Source organism: Budorcas taxicolor, chromosome 15 (assembly GCF_023091745.1).
Source record: "Budorcas taxicolor isolate Tak-1 chromosome 15, Takin1.1, whole genome shotgun sequence".
Classification (NCBI taxonomy): domain Eukaryota; kingdom Metazoa; phylum Chordata; class Mammalia; order Artiodactyla; family Bovidae; genus Budorcas; species Budorcas taxicolor.
In genome coordinates this window covers 38,700,934-38,715,046 of record NC_068924.1, presented here as the reverse complement: position 1 = coordinate 38,715,046, position 14,113 = coordinate 38,700,934, and the positions used below count along the sequence as shown (strand labels likewise).

Sequence of the window (14,113 nt, the reverse complement as noted above, 5' to 3'; positions counted from 1 at the left end):
AGAAAAGGAACTCTTTTTTTTTTTATATGAAAAGATATTTATTGATATTTCAGGCCAATTTTATAGCCTGAAAAGTTCCAGATACTCATTTTTTCCCCCCCAAGTTTTTTCTAGATTATATAGATTCCTCTGTCTAGAAGGATTAACTGATTTTTTTAAAGCACTGTCACTGGAAAAGGAACTCTTATTGGTCAAAAACATTTAACACTTTACTATCAAGGTAACTGTCAGCTTTCCTAACTGACAAAAATTATTTTCATGCAGACAGTGACAGAGGTTTCTTTGGACAGAGGTTTCTCAGATTTTGAACTTTTTTAATAAAGGAAGATGTTGCTAGGAAAGAACCTCTCCAAAATGATGAGTCTCTGAAAAGAAGTCATCTAATTGTTACATTGCTAATTTTTTTACTTCTAAAAAATAATCATGGTTTTAATTCATCAATAAAGCATTAGGTACTTGCAACATACAACAATTATACTCCATAATAACTAAAATTATTCTTACTCCCTCCTCTAGCAATGCTTTTAAGTTTTATCATGCAGTCATTCTACCAAATATTCACTGAATATCTATTATATGCTACTTATTATTCTAGCCATGGTGGACATAAATCAGAAAGTCTCTACCCTTAAAATTTATACATTCAAGTGTACAAAAACACAGAACATATATAATAAATATATTAAATATCATATGCTGGTAAGTGCTATGAGGAAAAATAAAGCAGAGTTAAGAGGACAGAGTTATCATTTTCAGGTGACAGGTTCTATTTCACACAGTGATCAAAGCAGCACTCTCAGAGGAGAAGATGTCTGAGCAAAGACAAAGTAAAACATAAAACTATGAGACTGAGGGAAGGGTAGATAAAAAAGATCTTGTGCCAAAAGCAATCCTTGGCTTTTTAAAGGCATTCAGGAAGGCTAGGACAGCTGGAGCACAGAGAGCAAGAAGGACAGTATTAAAAAATGAGCTCAGAGATAAGACTAGGACCAGACTATGAAAGACCTTCAAAGAATGTTCAAAGCTCTTCTGTTTTTGATCTGAGTGAAATAGGTACCAATAAAATTTGAATTACATGATCTAACTTATGTTAGATGAAGCAGACAATGAAAGAAAGAAGGTGACAGCAGGGTCAGTGACCATTTTGGAGGCTACTACAAATAAGCCAGGCAACAGCCTAAGTGACTTGGATCAAGGCTGTAGCAGTGAACATGGCAAACACTGGACTAGACTATATATTCTGAAGAATGAGACTTTGGAATTTGATAGATTAAAAGAAAGAGGTGAGACAGAAGAATCAAGGATGACTCTGATTTTGGCCTGAAAAACTGAAACGTTTCAGATTCAGACTTATTTTCCCACGTTAGAATAACAGTGGGAGGATTAGGTTTGAAAAGTATAAATGCTTTTTACACACATTAACACTGAAATGCTTATTAGACATCCAAGTGGAGATATCAAATATGGAGTTAGATATACAAGTCTAAAGTATAGGGAAAAGTCCAGGTTAGAGATAAAAATTGGGGAATTAAAAACCATTATATACTTTGTATTTTCAAGCCCTACCATAGAAAATTATAAAATATTTCTGAAAAATTGATAATCACTATGATCACACAACCAAATAGGAAAAGGAGTACGTCAAGGCTGTATATTGTCACCCTGCTTATTTAACTTCTATGCAGAGTACATCATGAGAAATGCTGGACTGGAAGAAACACAAGCTGGAATCAAACTGCCGGGAGAAATATCAATAATCTCAGATATGCAGATGACACCACCCTTATGGCAGAAAGTGAAGAGGAGCTAAAGAGCCTCTTGATGAAAGTGAAAGAGGAGAGTGAAAAAGTTGGCTTAAAGCTCAACATTCAGAAAACGAAGATCATGGCATCTGGTCCCATCACTTCATGGGAAATAGATGGGGAAACAGTGGAAACAGTGTCAGACTTTATTTTTTTGGGCTCCAAAATCACTGCAGATGGTGACTGCAGCCATGAAAGTAAAAGACGCTTACTCCTTGGAAGGAAAGTTATGACCGACCTAGACAGCATATTCAAAAGCAGAGATATTACTTTGCTGACTAAGGTCCGTCTAGTCAAGGCTATGGTTTTTCCTGTGGTCATGTATGGATGTGAGAGCTGGACTGTGAAGAAGGCTTAGAGCCAAAGAATTGATGCTTTTGAACTGTGGTGTTGGAGAAGACTCTTGAGAGTCCCTTGGACTGCAAGGAGATCCAACCAGTCCATTCTGAAGGACATCGGCCCTGGGATTTCTTTGGAAGGAATGATGCTAAAGCTGAAGCTCCAGTACTTTGGCCACCTCATGTGAAGAGTTGACTCATTGGAAAAGACTCTGATGCTGGGAGGGATTGGGGGCAGGAGGAGAAGGGGACGACAGAGGATGAGATGGCTGGATGGCATCACGGACTCGATGGACGTGAGTCTGAGTGAACTCCGGAAGATGGTGATGGACAGGAAGGCCTGGTGTGCTGCAATTCATGGGGTCGCAAAGAGTCGGACACGACTGAGCGACTGAACTGAACTGAACTGATGATCACAGATCACACACAATCATGATCGCAGACTTGTCATGCAAAGAGGCTTGTGTAACTCTATGAAGCTATGAGCCAAGCCATGCAGGGCCACCTATGACGGACAGGTCAAAATGAAGGGCTCTGACAAAATACAGTCCACTGGAGGAGGGAAGAGCAAACCACTTCAGTATTCTTGCCATGAGAACCTCATGAACAGTATGAAACAGCAAAAGATATGACACCAGAAAACGAGCCCTCCCAGGTTGGAAGGTATCAATATGCTACTGGGGAAGAGCAGAGGGCAATTACTAACAGCTCCAGAAAGAATGAAGAGGCTGGGCCAAAGCGGAAATGACACTCAGCTGTGGATATGTCTGGTGGTGAAAGTCTGGCCTTGGAGTACAAAATGAAGTAGGGCAAAGGCTAATAAGAGTTTTGTCAAGAGAACATGCTGGTCATAGCAAACATTCTTTTCCAACAACACGAGATATGACTCTACACATGGACATCACCAGATGATCAATACTGAAATCAGATTGATTATATTCTTTGCAGCCAAAGATGGAGAAACCCTATACAGTCAACAAAAACAAGATGTGGAGCTGACTGGTTCAGATCATGAGTTCCTTATTGAAAAATTCAGGCTTAAATTGGAAAAAGTAGCAAAAACCACTAGGCTATTGAGGTATGACCTAAATCAAATCCCTATGATAATACAGTGGAGGTGAAGAAACAATAGATTCAAGGGATTAGATCTGGTAGACAGAGTGCCTGAAAACCTATGGAAGGAGGTTCCCAATATTGTATAGGAGGCAATGACCAAAACCATCCCAAAGAAAAAGAAATGCAACAAGGCAAAGTGGTTGTTTGAGGAGCCTTTACAAATAGCTGAGAAAAGAAGAGAAGCAAAGCGCAAAGGAGAAAGGAAAAGATATACTCAACTGAATGCAGAATTCTAGAGAATAGCAAGGAGAGATAAGAAGGCCTTCTTAAATGAACAATGCAAAGAAATAGAAGAAAACAATAGAAAGGAAAAGACTAGAGATCTCTTCAAGAAAACTGGAGATATCGAGGGAACATTTCATGCAAGAATGGGCACGATAAAGGACAGAAACAGCAAGGACCAAGCAGAAGAGATTAAGAAGAGATGGCAAGAATACACAGAAGAACTGTACAAAAAAAGGTCTTAATGACCCACATAACCATGATGGTATGGTCACTCACCTAGAGCCAGACATCCTGGAGTGTGAAGTCAAAGCTAGTTGAGGTGATGGAATTCCAACTAAGCTATTTAAAATCCTAAAATATGATGCTGTTAAAGTGCTGCATTCAGTATGCCAGCAAATTTGGAAAACTCGGCAGTGGCCACAGAAATGGAAATGTCAAGTTTTCATTCCAATCCCAAAGAAGGGTTATGCCAAAAAATGTTCAAACTATTATACAACTGTGCTCATTTCACATGCGAGTAAGGATATGCTCCAAATCCTTCAAGGCAGGCTTCAGTAGTATGTTAACCAAGAACTTCTAGATGTACAAGCTGAATTCAGAAAATGCACAGGTACCAGAGATCAAATTACCAACATTCATTAAACTGTAGAGAAAGCAAGGGAATTCCAGAAAAAAAAAGTCTGCTTTATTGACTATGCTAAAGCCTTTGACTGTTGTGGATCACAACAAATTGGAAAATTCTTCAAGAGATGGGAATACCAGACCACCTTACCTATCTCCTGAGAAGCCTGTACGCAAGTCAAGAAGCAACAGTTAAAACTGGATATGGAACTGAACTGATTCAAAATTGGGAAAGGAATATACAAGGCTGTGTACTCCTTTATTGTCACCCAATTTATTTAACTTCTATGCAGAGTACATCATTTGAAATGCCAGGCTGGATGAAACACAAGCTGGAGTCAAGACTGCCAGGAGAAATATCAACAACCTCAGATATGCAGATGATACCACTCTAATGACTGAAAATGAAGAGGAACTGAAGAGCCTCTTGATGAGGGTAAAAGAGAAGAGTGAAAAGCTGGCTTGAAACTCAAAATTCAAAACAGTAACATCATGATATCTGGTCCTATCACTTCATGGCAAATAAAAGGGGACACAGGTCAGATCTCTGTGGAACTAAGATCCTGCATGTCTTTCAGTTTCAGAAAAGAGGAGGGGAAGAGTTCCTTTTTTAAGACCTAGGGAGCATCTTTTTCTACTAAAAAGTAAAGCCAATAGAAAAAAATACATGAAGTACAAATACAATACTTAGTTTTAGAAATATTTATCATGACCATGAATATTTTAACAAAGCTTACTTTCACAAACCAAGATTCTAGAGAGAAATCAAAGCAATCCCACAATCACTCATTTTCAAATGGCCTTTTTTTGGGGGGATGGGAGCTGTACAGCATGTGAGATCTTAGTTCCTTGACCAGGGATCAAACTCACACCCCCTGCACTAGAAACATAGAGTCTTAACCACTGAACCAGCAGGGAAGTCCCCTAAATGGCCTTTTGAAAACACAAACTAACTTGTTCCATTAAATTCCCTCCTCCTATGCTTCATACTAAAATTTTAAGAATTAAAATTTAAAATCTGAACTACACTGCAATTAGATTGATAAAATTAAAGATTAAACCAAGTGCTCAATGAAGTGCAAACCATTACCCATCTGGTTGAGAACCACTGTCTTTATTCTATATTCTAGGACCAAATAACAACAATGCTAACATTTGAGCCTTCAGAATATGTCAGGCACAACAGTGACCACTTTACACATATTTTCATTTAATCCACAAAACCATCCTCTTTTCACAGTTGAGAAAATGCTGGTTTAGAGGCTAAACAACTTACCTAAAATCATGTAGCTAAGCAAGTGGCAGGTCTGAGATGTGACCTAAGAAGCACAACTTTAGAGTTCATGCTTTTTTAACCTTAACCAAGTCTGACTCAAATGTGAGTCTAGTTTCTTTTCCAAATGACAATTCTTCACGTATTTGAAGACAACTTCACATACTGAAGACACAACTCTTATTGTGAGGTTCCTTAACATCTATCACAGTTGCCCCCAAGACCTCTGAAAATTCAGTTTCCTAAGCTGATAAGGCATCCAATGTACTCACATCCTTCCTTCTGAATTTACACAGAACTAAAGACAATACTTTGGTGTAATGAAGTGGCTCTAACCTTCTTTCCCATTCATTATGATGGTTTCTAAGGGGAGCGGTGGTAGGGGAAAAGATGGGATGATGACAGCCATACTGTACTTTTGTTTTATATCAAGTTTATTGCCAACAACTACCCCTCTTTTCCAAATGTGATGCTATAAAGTCCTGCTAACAATATATATTTGCTTTTCAGTTCTTACATTCTTCAGAAGTTCATTTTAATTTAGTTCAACAAATCAGATTTGGAAATCACTTTGGATCATTAGGTTTTTATTTACTATCCTTTCTTCACTGTTACCTATAAATTTAAGAACTTTCCTTCTCCATAAGCAATAAGACAAAGCAATGAACACAGCCACCTTCTAAGATCAATAACCTCTGAACAGGGTCCTTCAAAATGAAAACTGTGTTGATTAACACAATCTACTAATGGTTAACTCATTTTTCTTCACCCAAGGGGAGATATATATAAAGACTTCACCAAAAACTAAGTTAAAACGAAGGTGAAGTACAAATATATATTGCTACTAACCTACCAACTGCATCAGAGAAAAATTAAAGTTGTTCTGACAATCTATTTTTAGCAAACCCATTCTGGATAATTTTTAACCTGTTTTTTCCTTCAAATTAGTCATAAACTATCTTTTGTTTTTTTGCTCTAAAATCTCCTATCTTTTTCAAAATCAGGCCTAGGATCTCCCATCTTTTAGTACTTCTTGTATTCTCCTAAAACCTTTTAAAGACTACAAATAATATCAATAACTTTAAGATTTTACAGTCAGGTTCTCTTTTAACTATAAGATGTTCCAGAAGACAATTCATTTAGCCAGATACATTACTTATCTCTATATTAATGGTGGTTTCATTCTTTACTAGAAATGTGTTTGCTATTATTATTGATGATGGTGGTAGTTTGCTCTTCCTTTCTGCCAAAGAAGCTCCTAAATAAGAGTTGATGGATTTTTTTTTCTTCTCTCATTCCCATTCACAAGTATTACACTTTCATTGATAACCTTTTGAAAGTGTAACATAAGAAACTCTTTTGGCTGGCCATAGCATTTTTTAAAAGTCTCAGCTCATCTGAGCTCATTTCCTAGATGTTTAAAAAATTTTTTCTATACGTTATTATGGCAATCTTATTTGGTCTGTTTTAAAAATAATGTGCATATCTTTAAAGAATTCATTGTATAATCACATTAAGGATCTTTTTCCTTCTGAAAAGTATCAAAATTGTATTTTTACTGAACTCCTTAAGATATTCTTCTTTTTTAGAGAAATTTATGCTGTGAAATCAAACTGATCTTTTACCAAGAACCAGAAAAACTCAAATTCAATACATTACAAAACATATATACAGAAAACACTATGCAATTCTTAAGAATTATGCTATAGAAGACTACCCCATGACACAGGAAATGTTCATGATTAAGCTTGCTTTTCATTAAAAAAAAAAGGGGGGGTTATATAACAGTACATGTAGTAATATCCCTAAATCATTTTTAAGTGTATACATATGAATTTACATTTTTATATATACACAGGAAAAAAGGTTATATACAAAAATATTTAAAGTTTTTCTTTTGATAACATTTGTATTTTATTCTATGTTCTTTTCTTTATCAAATTTATGTAATAAATATGTATTCTCTTATAATAACACAGGCATTATCTTTTTAAAAATCAGCCGAACTACAGAAAAACAAATTCTATAAAGTATGAGACCAAAAACTCTAACATGAGACGTCTGCCTTTATAACTTTATACTTAAGCAAGCTTAGAAAAACATTTCTGGACACCAAACCAGGAAAAAAAAAAAAAAAGGCCAAAACAAGATACCACCAGTTAGTCTAACTAAACAAACAAGTTGTAACGATTGTTCACACTTTCAGAAATTAAATGGGGAAAGTCACAAGAACTTCCTCACATTTCAAGTAAAAGAATGTTACAAACTACTTAATAACATTTAAAATAATTTTAAAATGTTGTATATCCCACCAAATCTCTACAAAATGAAGACTCAGTAGATAGGGATAATGAAGACAAAAGGAAAAATACCATTAATCAAATTATTCTAAATTGTGCCAAAATTTCCTAATAAAGTAAGCACTGTCACCTGTAAAGACTTAAAATCTTATAGGAAGAATAATTCTCTTTATTTAGGAATGTTTTTCTCATTGAAAATCAATTTGCAATAATCCTAAAACTTATCTGATTTACTCTTTCAATGGTAGTATCTAGATCATCTACTCAGCATCCGTGTTCTAAAAGACTAGGGAAAAAAGTCATCTTCACCAGTTAAAACTTTATCATTCAAATACATTCATTTCTATAAAATACATATAAAATGGATCAACTAATCCTTAATTCACCCAAAAGTAAAACTACATTCACCTTCTTTAGGAAATTATTTCAATTATTTCATTTATCTTGAATTTCATTTTCAAATATATAAAAAATATTTCAAAATTAGCTTTTCCTTAAATGAAATTTTGTATGACATTCATAAGAAACAAGATCAAACATAATGCATTCTCAAGTTACATGATTCTACTAAGACTTTAATGAAATAGGAAACAAAGCCTCAAATCCATGAAAATAATAAAAACACATACTATTTTAAATAACGTGCCATTAAACTGACAATCAAGACATATGATCTTTAACATTCAAAAACATAAATGATCATAATGAAACAAAAGCCAAACATATCTCTCCACCTCTCTCATATTTATAAATCTATAAAATTATAACCCAGCATATTATCATGTAATAAATGAATACACACCTTACTTTAGTATATGCCAAGGCAGACACACAAAAACAAGAAAAAAATTTTGAAATCAGAGAATAAAGGGACTCTGCTTTTTCAAACAATGCAGCACTGAAAGCCAGGTCAGCATCCTTGGGCATTACTAGGAAACTTTAGCACATCTGATATTTCCATCATCTTCAGAATTCCTTTGAACAATGAAAAAATTTCCCAGTCCCCTACCTCACCTGTCTACAGACTTCCTTTAGCTTTCCTCCCTCTACTGTGTAATAATGCTATTGCAGTTATTTTGGCCTTAAATATTCAGAGATACAACCCCCGCTCTGTATTAATTCAGTTCATTTTCTCACAGACACTGACTCAGCCGTGGGTTGTGCAGCACTGACGTTTCTAACCAAACAGCATCGTGTGAGCTGTGATCATCCCATTTCTCCATCTCTGTGCAGTGATTGGATATTGTAATTGATAGACAGGATGAAGAAAACTCAGGAGATGAGGGTTAGTGATATGTAGATATGTTGCCAAATACCATCTGTAAAGCTAATTCTAGCTCTGCCAGCTTGCTAGGTTTTAAAAAACTAGGAGGCAGCTACCTTTCTTTTTTCCTTTCAATATTTTATTATGTACCTGTTCTGGGCAATAAAGCTTCTCTTTAAAACCAAAGAGAAAATATTATCTGTACTGTAAGGACTCACTAAAATAACTACTCTTTAAAGCAACCCAACTTTTCCATTTCTAAACTGCTGCTAGGACTAAAGAGTGACTTAAAAAGGAAACTGGAAAGCTCAATCTTCATGCAGAAGAAAGGAGCATGCGTACTTCTATGTGGGAATGAACCCTTGCGGCAAAGTCTGATATTGAATGTATGATGCATTTATCTTTAGTAACCTGAGCAGACTGCAGATCTGAGTTTTAAATAGCTGTATTCGACCCAATTCAAATATGCAAGAGCTTTTAGCATGTTGTCACTCTAGGGCATTTTAACATTGGTTATATAGATAAGGTGCTCTTTCTTTTTCCTTTTTAAATAGCAAAAACTCCTCTAATTTATAATTTAAAGAAAGGTGTCACAATTCAGGCCAAATAAACTTCAAATGAAATGATCTTTGACTTCTCAGCAAGCTACCAAACTCCCCAATATAAGTAATAACTATACAACTATTAGTCAGAAAGAAAAGTTGAGTAATTTTTCAACTAACTTGTATGTACTTGCCGAGGAGTCATAGGGACCCTGAATTTCATCCATGTCCAGATCAGCTTCCCTGTCTTGTCTTTTATATCAGTGTTATACCTATGAAATCTACATTCAAAGAAACTTCACGAAAGAAAAGTATTATTAGGTATTATTACTTGTATTAGGTAAAAGAGAAATCATAATTCAATATTCACCAAACCCTCAAACCTCCAACATAGCATATGAATATAGTAATTACTATTGCTACTTCTGTAATTCAAGAAATGTATTTTTATCCTTGCCAGTTAGGAAAAGTAGAGAAAAAAAAAATCAAAGGAAAAGGATTTCAGAAAGCAGGCTATTCCAATATGTAAAAAGATAACTTTTTAGAAAAACTGAAAAAACTGAATCAATAAATATGCTTATTTCTTTATTGCTAAAGTCTAAGTGTTTTTAGTTCCAAAATTCACATACTGATACAATATTTGTAGGTGAGGTAATTAGCTCATGAGGGAAGAGCACTCATGAATGGGACTAATACCTTTACAAAAGAGATCCCAGAAAGATCCCCAGTCCCTTCTACACCATGTGAGAACACAGAAGAAGAAAAAAAAGTCTGAAGCAGCAGGCAAGCCCTTACCAGACACCAAATGTGCCAGCGTTTTGATTTTGGACGTCCTAGCCTCCAGAACTATGTGAAACAAATTTCTGCTGTTTATAATATAGTCACCCAGTTTATGGTATTCTGTTATAACAGCCCTAACAGACTGAGCCATTTAGTTTTTGTAGATTTAAATCCCCAATTCTGTTTGAGGTGTGTGAGCACTTACATTTCTATCTCCATGATCTAGAGATGACCATATGACATAGTTCTAGTCAATAATTTATAAGCAGAGGCCTGCTAGAAATTTTTGAGAAATTTAATTTCCTGATATAAAAGAAACCTCTTTCCCATTATCCCTGTCTCCATTCCTCCTTGTCTGCAGGGTGGACATGATGGCTGGAACTGTATAGTAAGCCATTTTGTGATCATGAGGAAACAACAAGGGAAATATCAAAGATCTTTGACCTTAATATCCTTAAGGATACTAAGACACTAAGTCCACATCAGGTGATGCCTCCCTGTAGACATCTGTGTACAAAAAAAATAACACCCTAACTTAAGCCAGTGCTTACTCTGGCTTTTACTCAAATATCCCTAAATAAAATACACAAGATTCAAAAAAAAAAAAATATGCGAAAATATGCAGAAGGACAGATGAAACAAAATTAGCCATGAAATGATAACTTGAAGCTGGCGAATGAGTACATAGGGGTTCATTATAACTGTTTTCTCTTACATGTATTTTAAATGCACCAAAATAAGTTACTGAAAATTTTTAAAAATAAAAAGAATACGCAGCTTGTTTATAAATTCCAGCTTTGTAATCTACAAGTTTGATAGTCTTAGACAAGTTTATTAACCTCATTTTTTCCATCTGTTAATTGGAGACAGTAATGCTATTCATAGAGTTCAACCTTCAGATTTAGTCAAGGTAATTTCCAGAAGGTCCTTGGCAGGAATGCCCTCTATCTATCCAATTATCCAAGGATTAGTTCAAGTCTCATTTTTACCTGCTCAGGCTGGCACTGATTTCTTCTCTGAACTCTTATTTTACTACAACTCATTACCACAATTTATTGCCCTCTTGTCCTCTAACTGTTCCATACCTGGATATTAAAGTCTTTCATGATGGTACTGTGACAAACTGCTGAATCTTTCCAGAACTGATCACAGGGTCTCAACAATACTTGTACTATTAGTTTTTAATACTGCTCAATAAATTTACAATTAATTAAAAAACTACCACTTTAAAAAAGTCAAACTGAATTATTTTTTAAAGCATCCTAAGTTATATGTTTATAAGTACATAGGAACAAAAGCTCCCAAAAAGTAAACTGTTTTCCCACGGGCAGATTTTCCACGAATGAAGTTAAAATAAGGTGAAAGGATTTCCTCATCTTTCCATTAAAAAAAAAAAAATCAATAAATTTGTATTCACATAAGCAACCAATTTTATTGCAATCATATTTAAGAGCATCAGAACAGTACTGATGTTATAGAAATCAGGAAGAGCTATACTGTTACTGAAGTTAAATAACAGGAATTTTAAAACTACTGTTTTTAATAAATCTTTCCCACTGTTTGCACATTTGCTTTTTATAAAGCAAACAATAGCTTATTTTTACCTTGTCACCACCTAATATACAATGCAGTTTTGTACATCAGAAAAATATTAAGAACTAGCAAGGATAAGTTGAAAATCACCTGAAAAAATGTATATAATATGTCAGCTATAAATAAAGCCCCACATTTAATGAGATAAAACAAATATCTCTTTACCTCAAAAACAAAATAAATATCCATGTAAACAGGCTGCAGAAAGAAAACTAGAGCACCAACTGAAGGACACACACACGAAAAAAACAAACCAAAAAACACTCACACCATTGGTGTGAACTTTATAATTAAAACCAACTCAACATCTTCAACATCTTCATTTTAGACCTCACCACATTAAAAGCCCACAATGAAAAATACATCTTGTCAGGAGACTTGAACAGTACTCATCACTCATATTTTCTAGCCATGTATATGGTTTAAAAGTAGCTGAATCATTTCTTTAAAATTACAAAAAGGATTTCAATATCACTGCATGTTTTATTCTTTAAGAAAGGTGGTATTCATTATCCTAATCAGGATAATTTTACATTCAAGTAAGTTAAATGTTTAATAATATCCCTCAAGTAAATATTCATAAAGCACAACTCTCTATGAAAACAATGTTTACATACCTGCATTATGTGAGGTTTATGAGTTAACACCTTAAAATATCAGATCATAAAGTGTTCTAAATGAACTGTTTCTCATTAAGTCACACAGCAGAAAAAGAAAGCTTTAAAAATAATATATAAAAGAGCTGAAACTTTTGAACTGAGTTTCATTTAATGCATCAAACTTTAAATAAACCAGGTGAGTCACGGCAGATAGACTGATTTTATCACTAGGATCAGGATGATAACCCAACATAAATACACACAGTTAAATATGTACAGAGGCAAAGACTGACAAAAGCCTATAAATTATCATAAACAATATATTTAGAGCATAAAATAAATTCCTATTAGAGAGTTTTAAATACAAAGAATTACTCTGTCTTGCCAGAGTTCCCAATTAAATTAACTATAGCATTGATTCATGGGGTCAACTAAGGATATTTTAACATTATTTAGAAACAGAAACAAAAATTCATAAAAATACAAATGAGAACTATTAAGAAAATTAAAAGGAAGATGTTTCCCTAAAAGTTATTTAAAGAGAAATGCAAATATTCATAGTATTTTGTAAACTGGCCCCCATCCTCTGACAGGCTTTGCCACAACCAAACACAGCTTGGTTCTTCATAAAAATCAATTTTAGCAGAGTTCTGATATGTGAAATACATATTTTCTACCTACCTTGAATGTTTATAAAGTTTACGAGGTCTACTATGCAACTTCCGATCCCAGCTCTCTGGATCGCTGGAGTTACTGTCATAGGGGTGAGGCCGTCCTGCCATCCCACTGCAAGCTTCCTCACACTACTGCTCTGAGAGCACACATGCAGCCCACACCTACACAAGAGAGCAGGTGGGCCTTTAAATCTGTTCCATGCAGAATCAAACAGTCACAGAACTGTATATATTTTCTGATATTATTGATTTTTTTAAAGTGATAAACAGGATTATTAAACATCAGACACACAAAATGTCACAAATCAGATTCAAATAAACCCAACATCGTTTTAGGTACTTTTCATTTGATTATCTGATTAAATGTGTCATTCCTGTACAACATTTTAATAATATGCCATTTGTATTTAGCAAATATACTTAACTGCCATTTTAGTACCTTATGCCTCATGTTTCCAGACATTAATATACAACCAAAAAGACAAAAGCAATTCCACAAAAGAATGATTCTTTTAGACAAAATTTCATTTGGAATACATTTCTTAATTACTTAAAAGTTTAAGATGCTTAACAAAACACCTAGTAAGATGACAATGTTGTTATTTCTTAAACCAAGTTAAAGACCATGAATAAAAATTTAATATTTGTTCAAAACTATTAAGTATGTAAACATCCTAATGTTTCCTTACAGTGCAATTATCAAAAAACATTTTATCAATGATTCTTGTATTTTATGCCTTTTCATATGTAAGGCTTATGACTGTTAGTGCTACTACAGTCATCTGAAATTATAAGAAAACTCATTTAACAATAGCTTTACAAAATACCTGAACGAAGCACTTTAAAGTATATTCACTATCCAATTTAATCTTCACAATCAACTTACAAAGATGGCATTATACTCCCCGAATACAGAAGAGAAAAGAGTTTAGTAACTTTGCCAAAGGTCACAATGCTGGTAAACGGCAGGATTCTAAAGAACAATG

General features: G+C 34.4%; 1 protein-coding gene across 4 annotated transcripts in view; it reads right to left on the bottom strand.

The window, feature by feature from the left end:
* BTBD10 (BTB domain containing 10) overlaps nt 1-14,113 on the bottom strand; it is a 77,193-nt gene that overhangs the window by 39,137 nt on the left and 23,943 nt on the right. For 3 of the 4 annotated variants that reach the window (XM_052652668.1, XM_052652670.1, XM_052652669.1), the window contains one exon: nt 13,135-13,289. The exons of the other annotated variant lie outside the window; for it this stretch is intronic. In XM_052652668.1, the coding sequence (XP_052508628.1) occupies nt 13,135-13,235 (101 nt within the window). In that variant the 5' untranslated portion in view covers nt 13,236-13,289. The remainder of the gene's footprint in view (nt 1-13,134; nt 13,290-14,113) is intronic. 4 annotated transcript variants of the gene reach the window in all.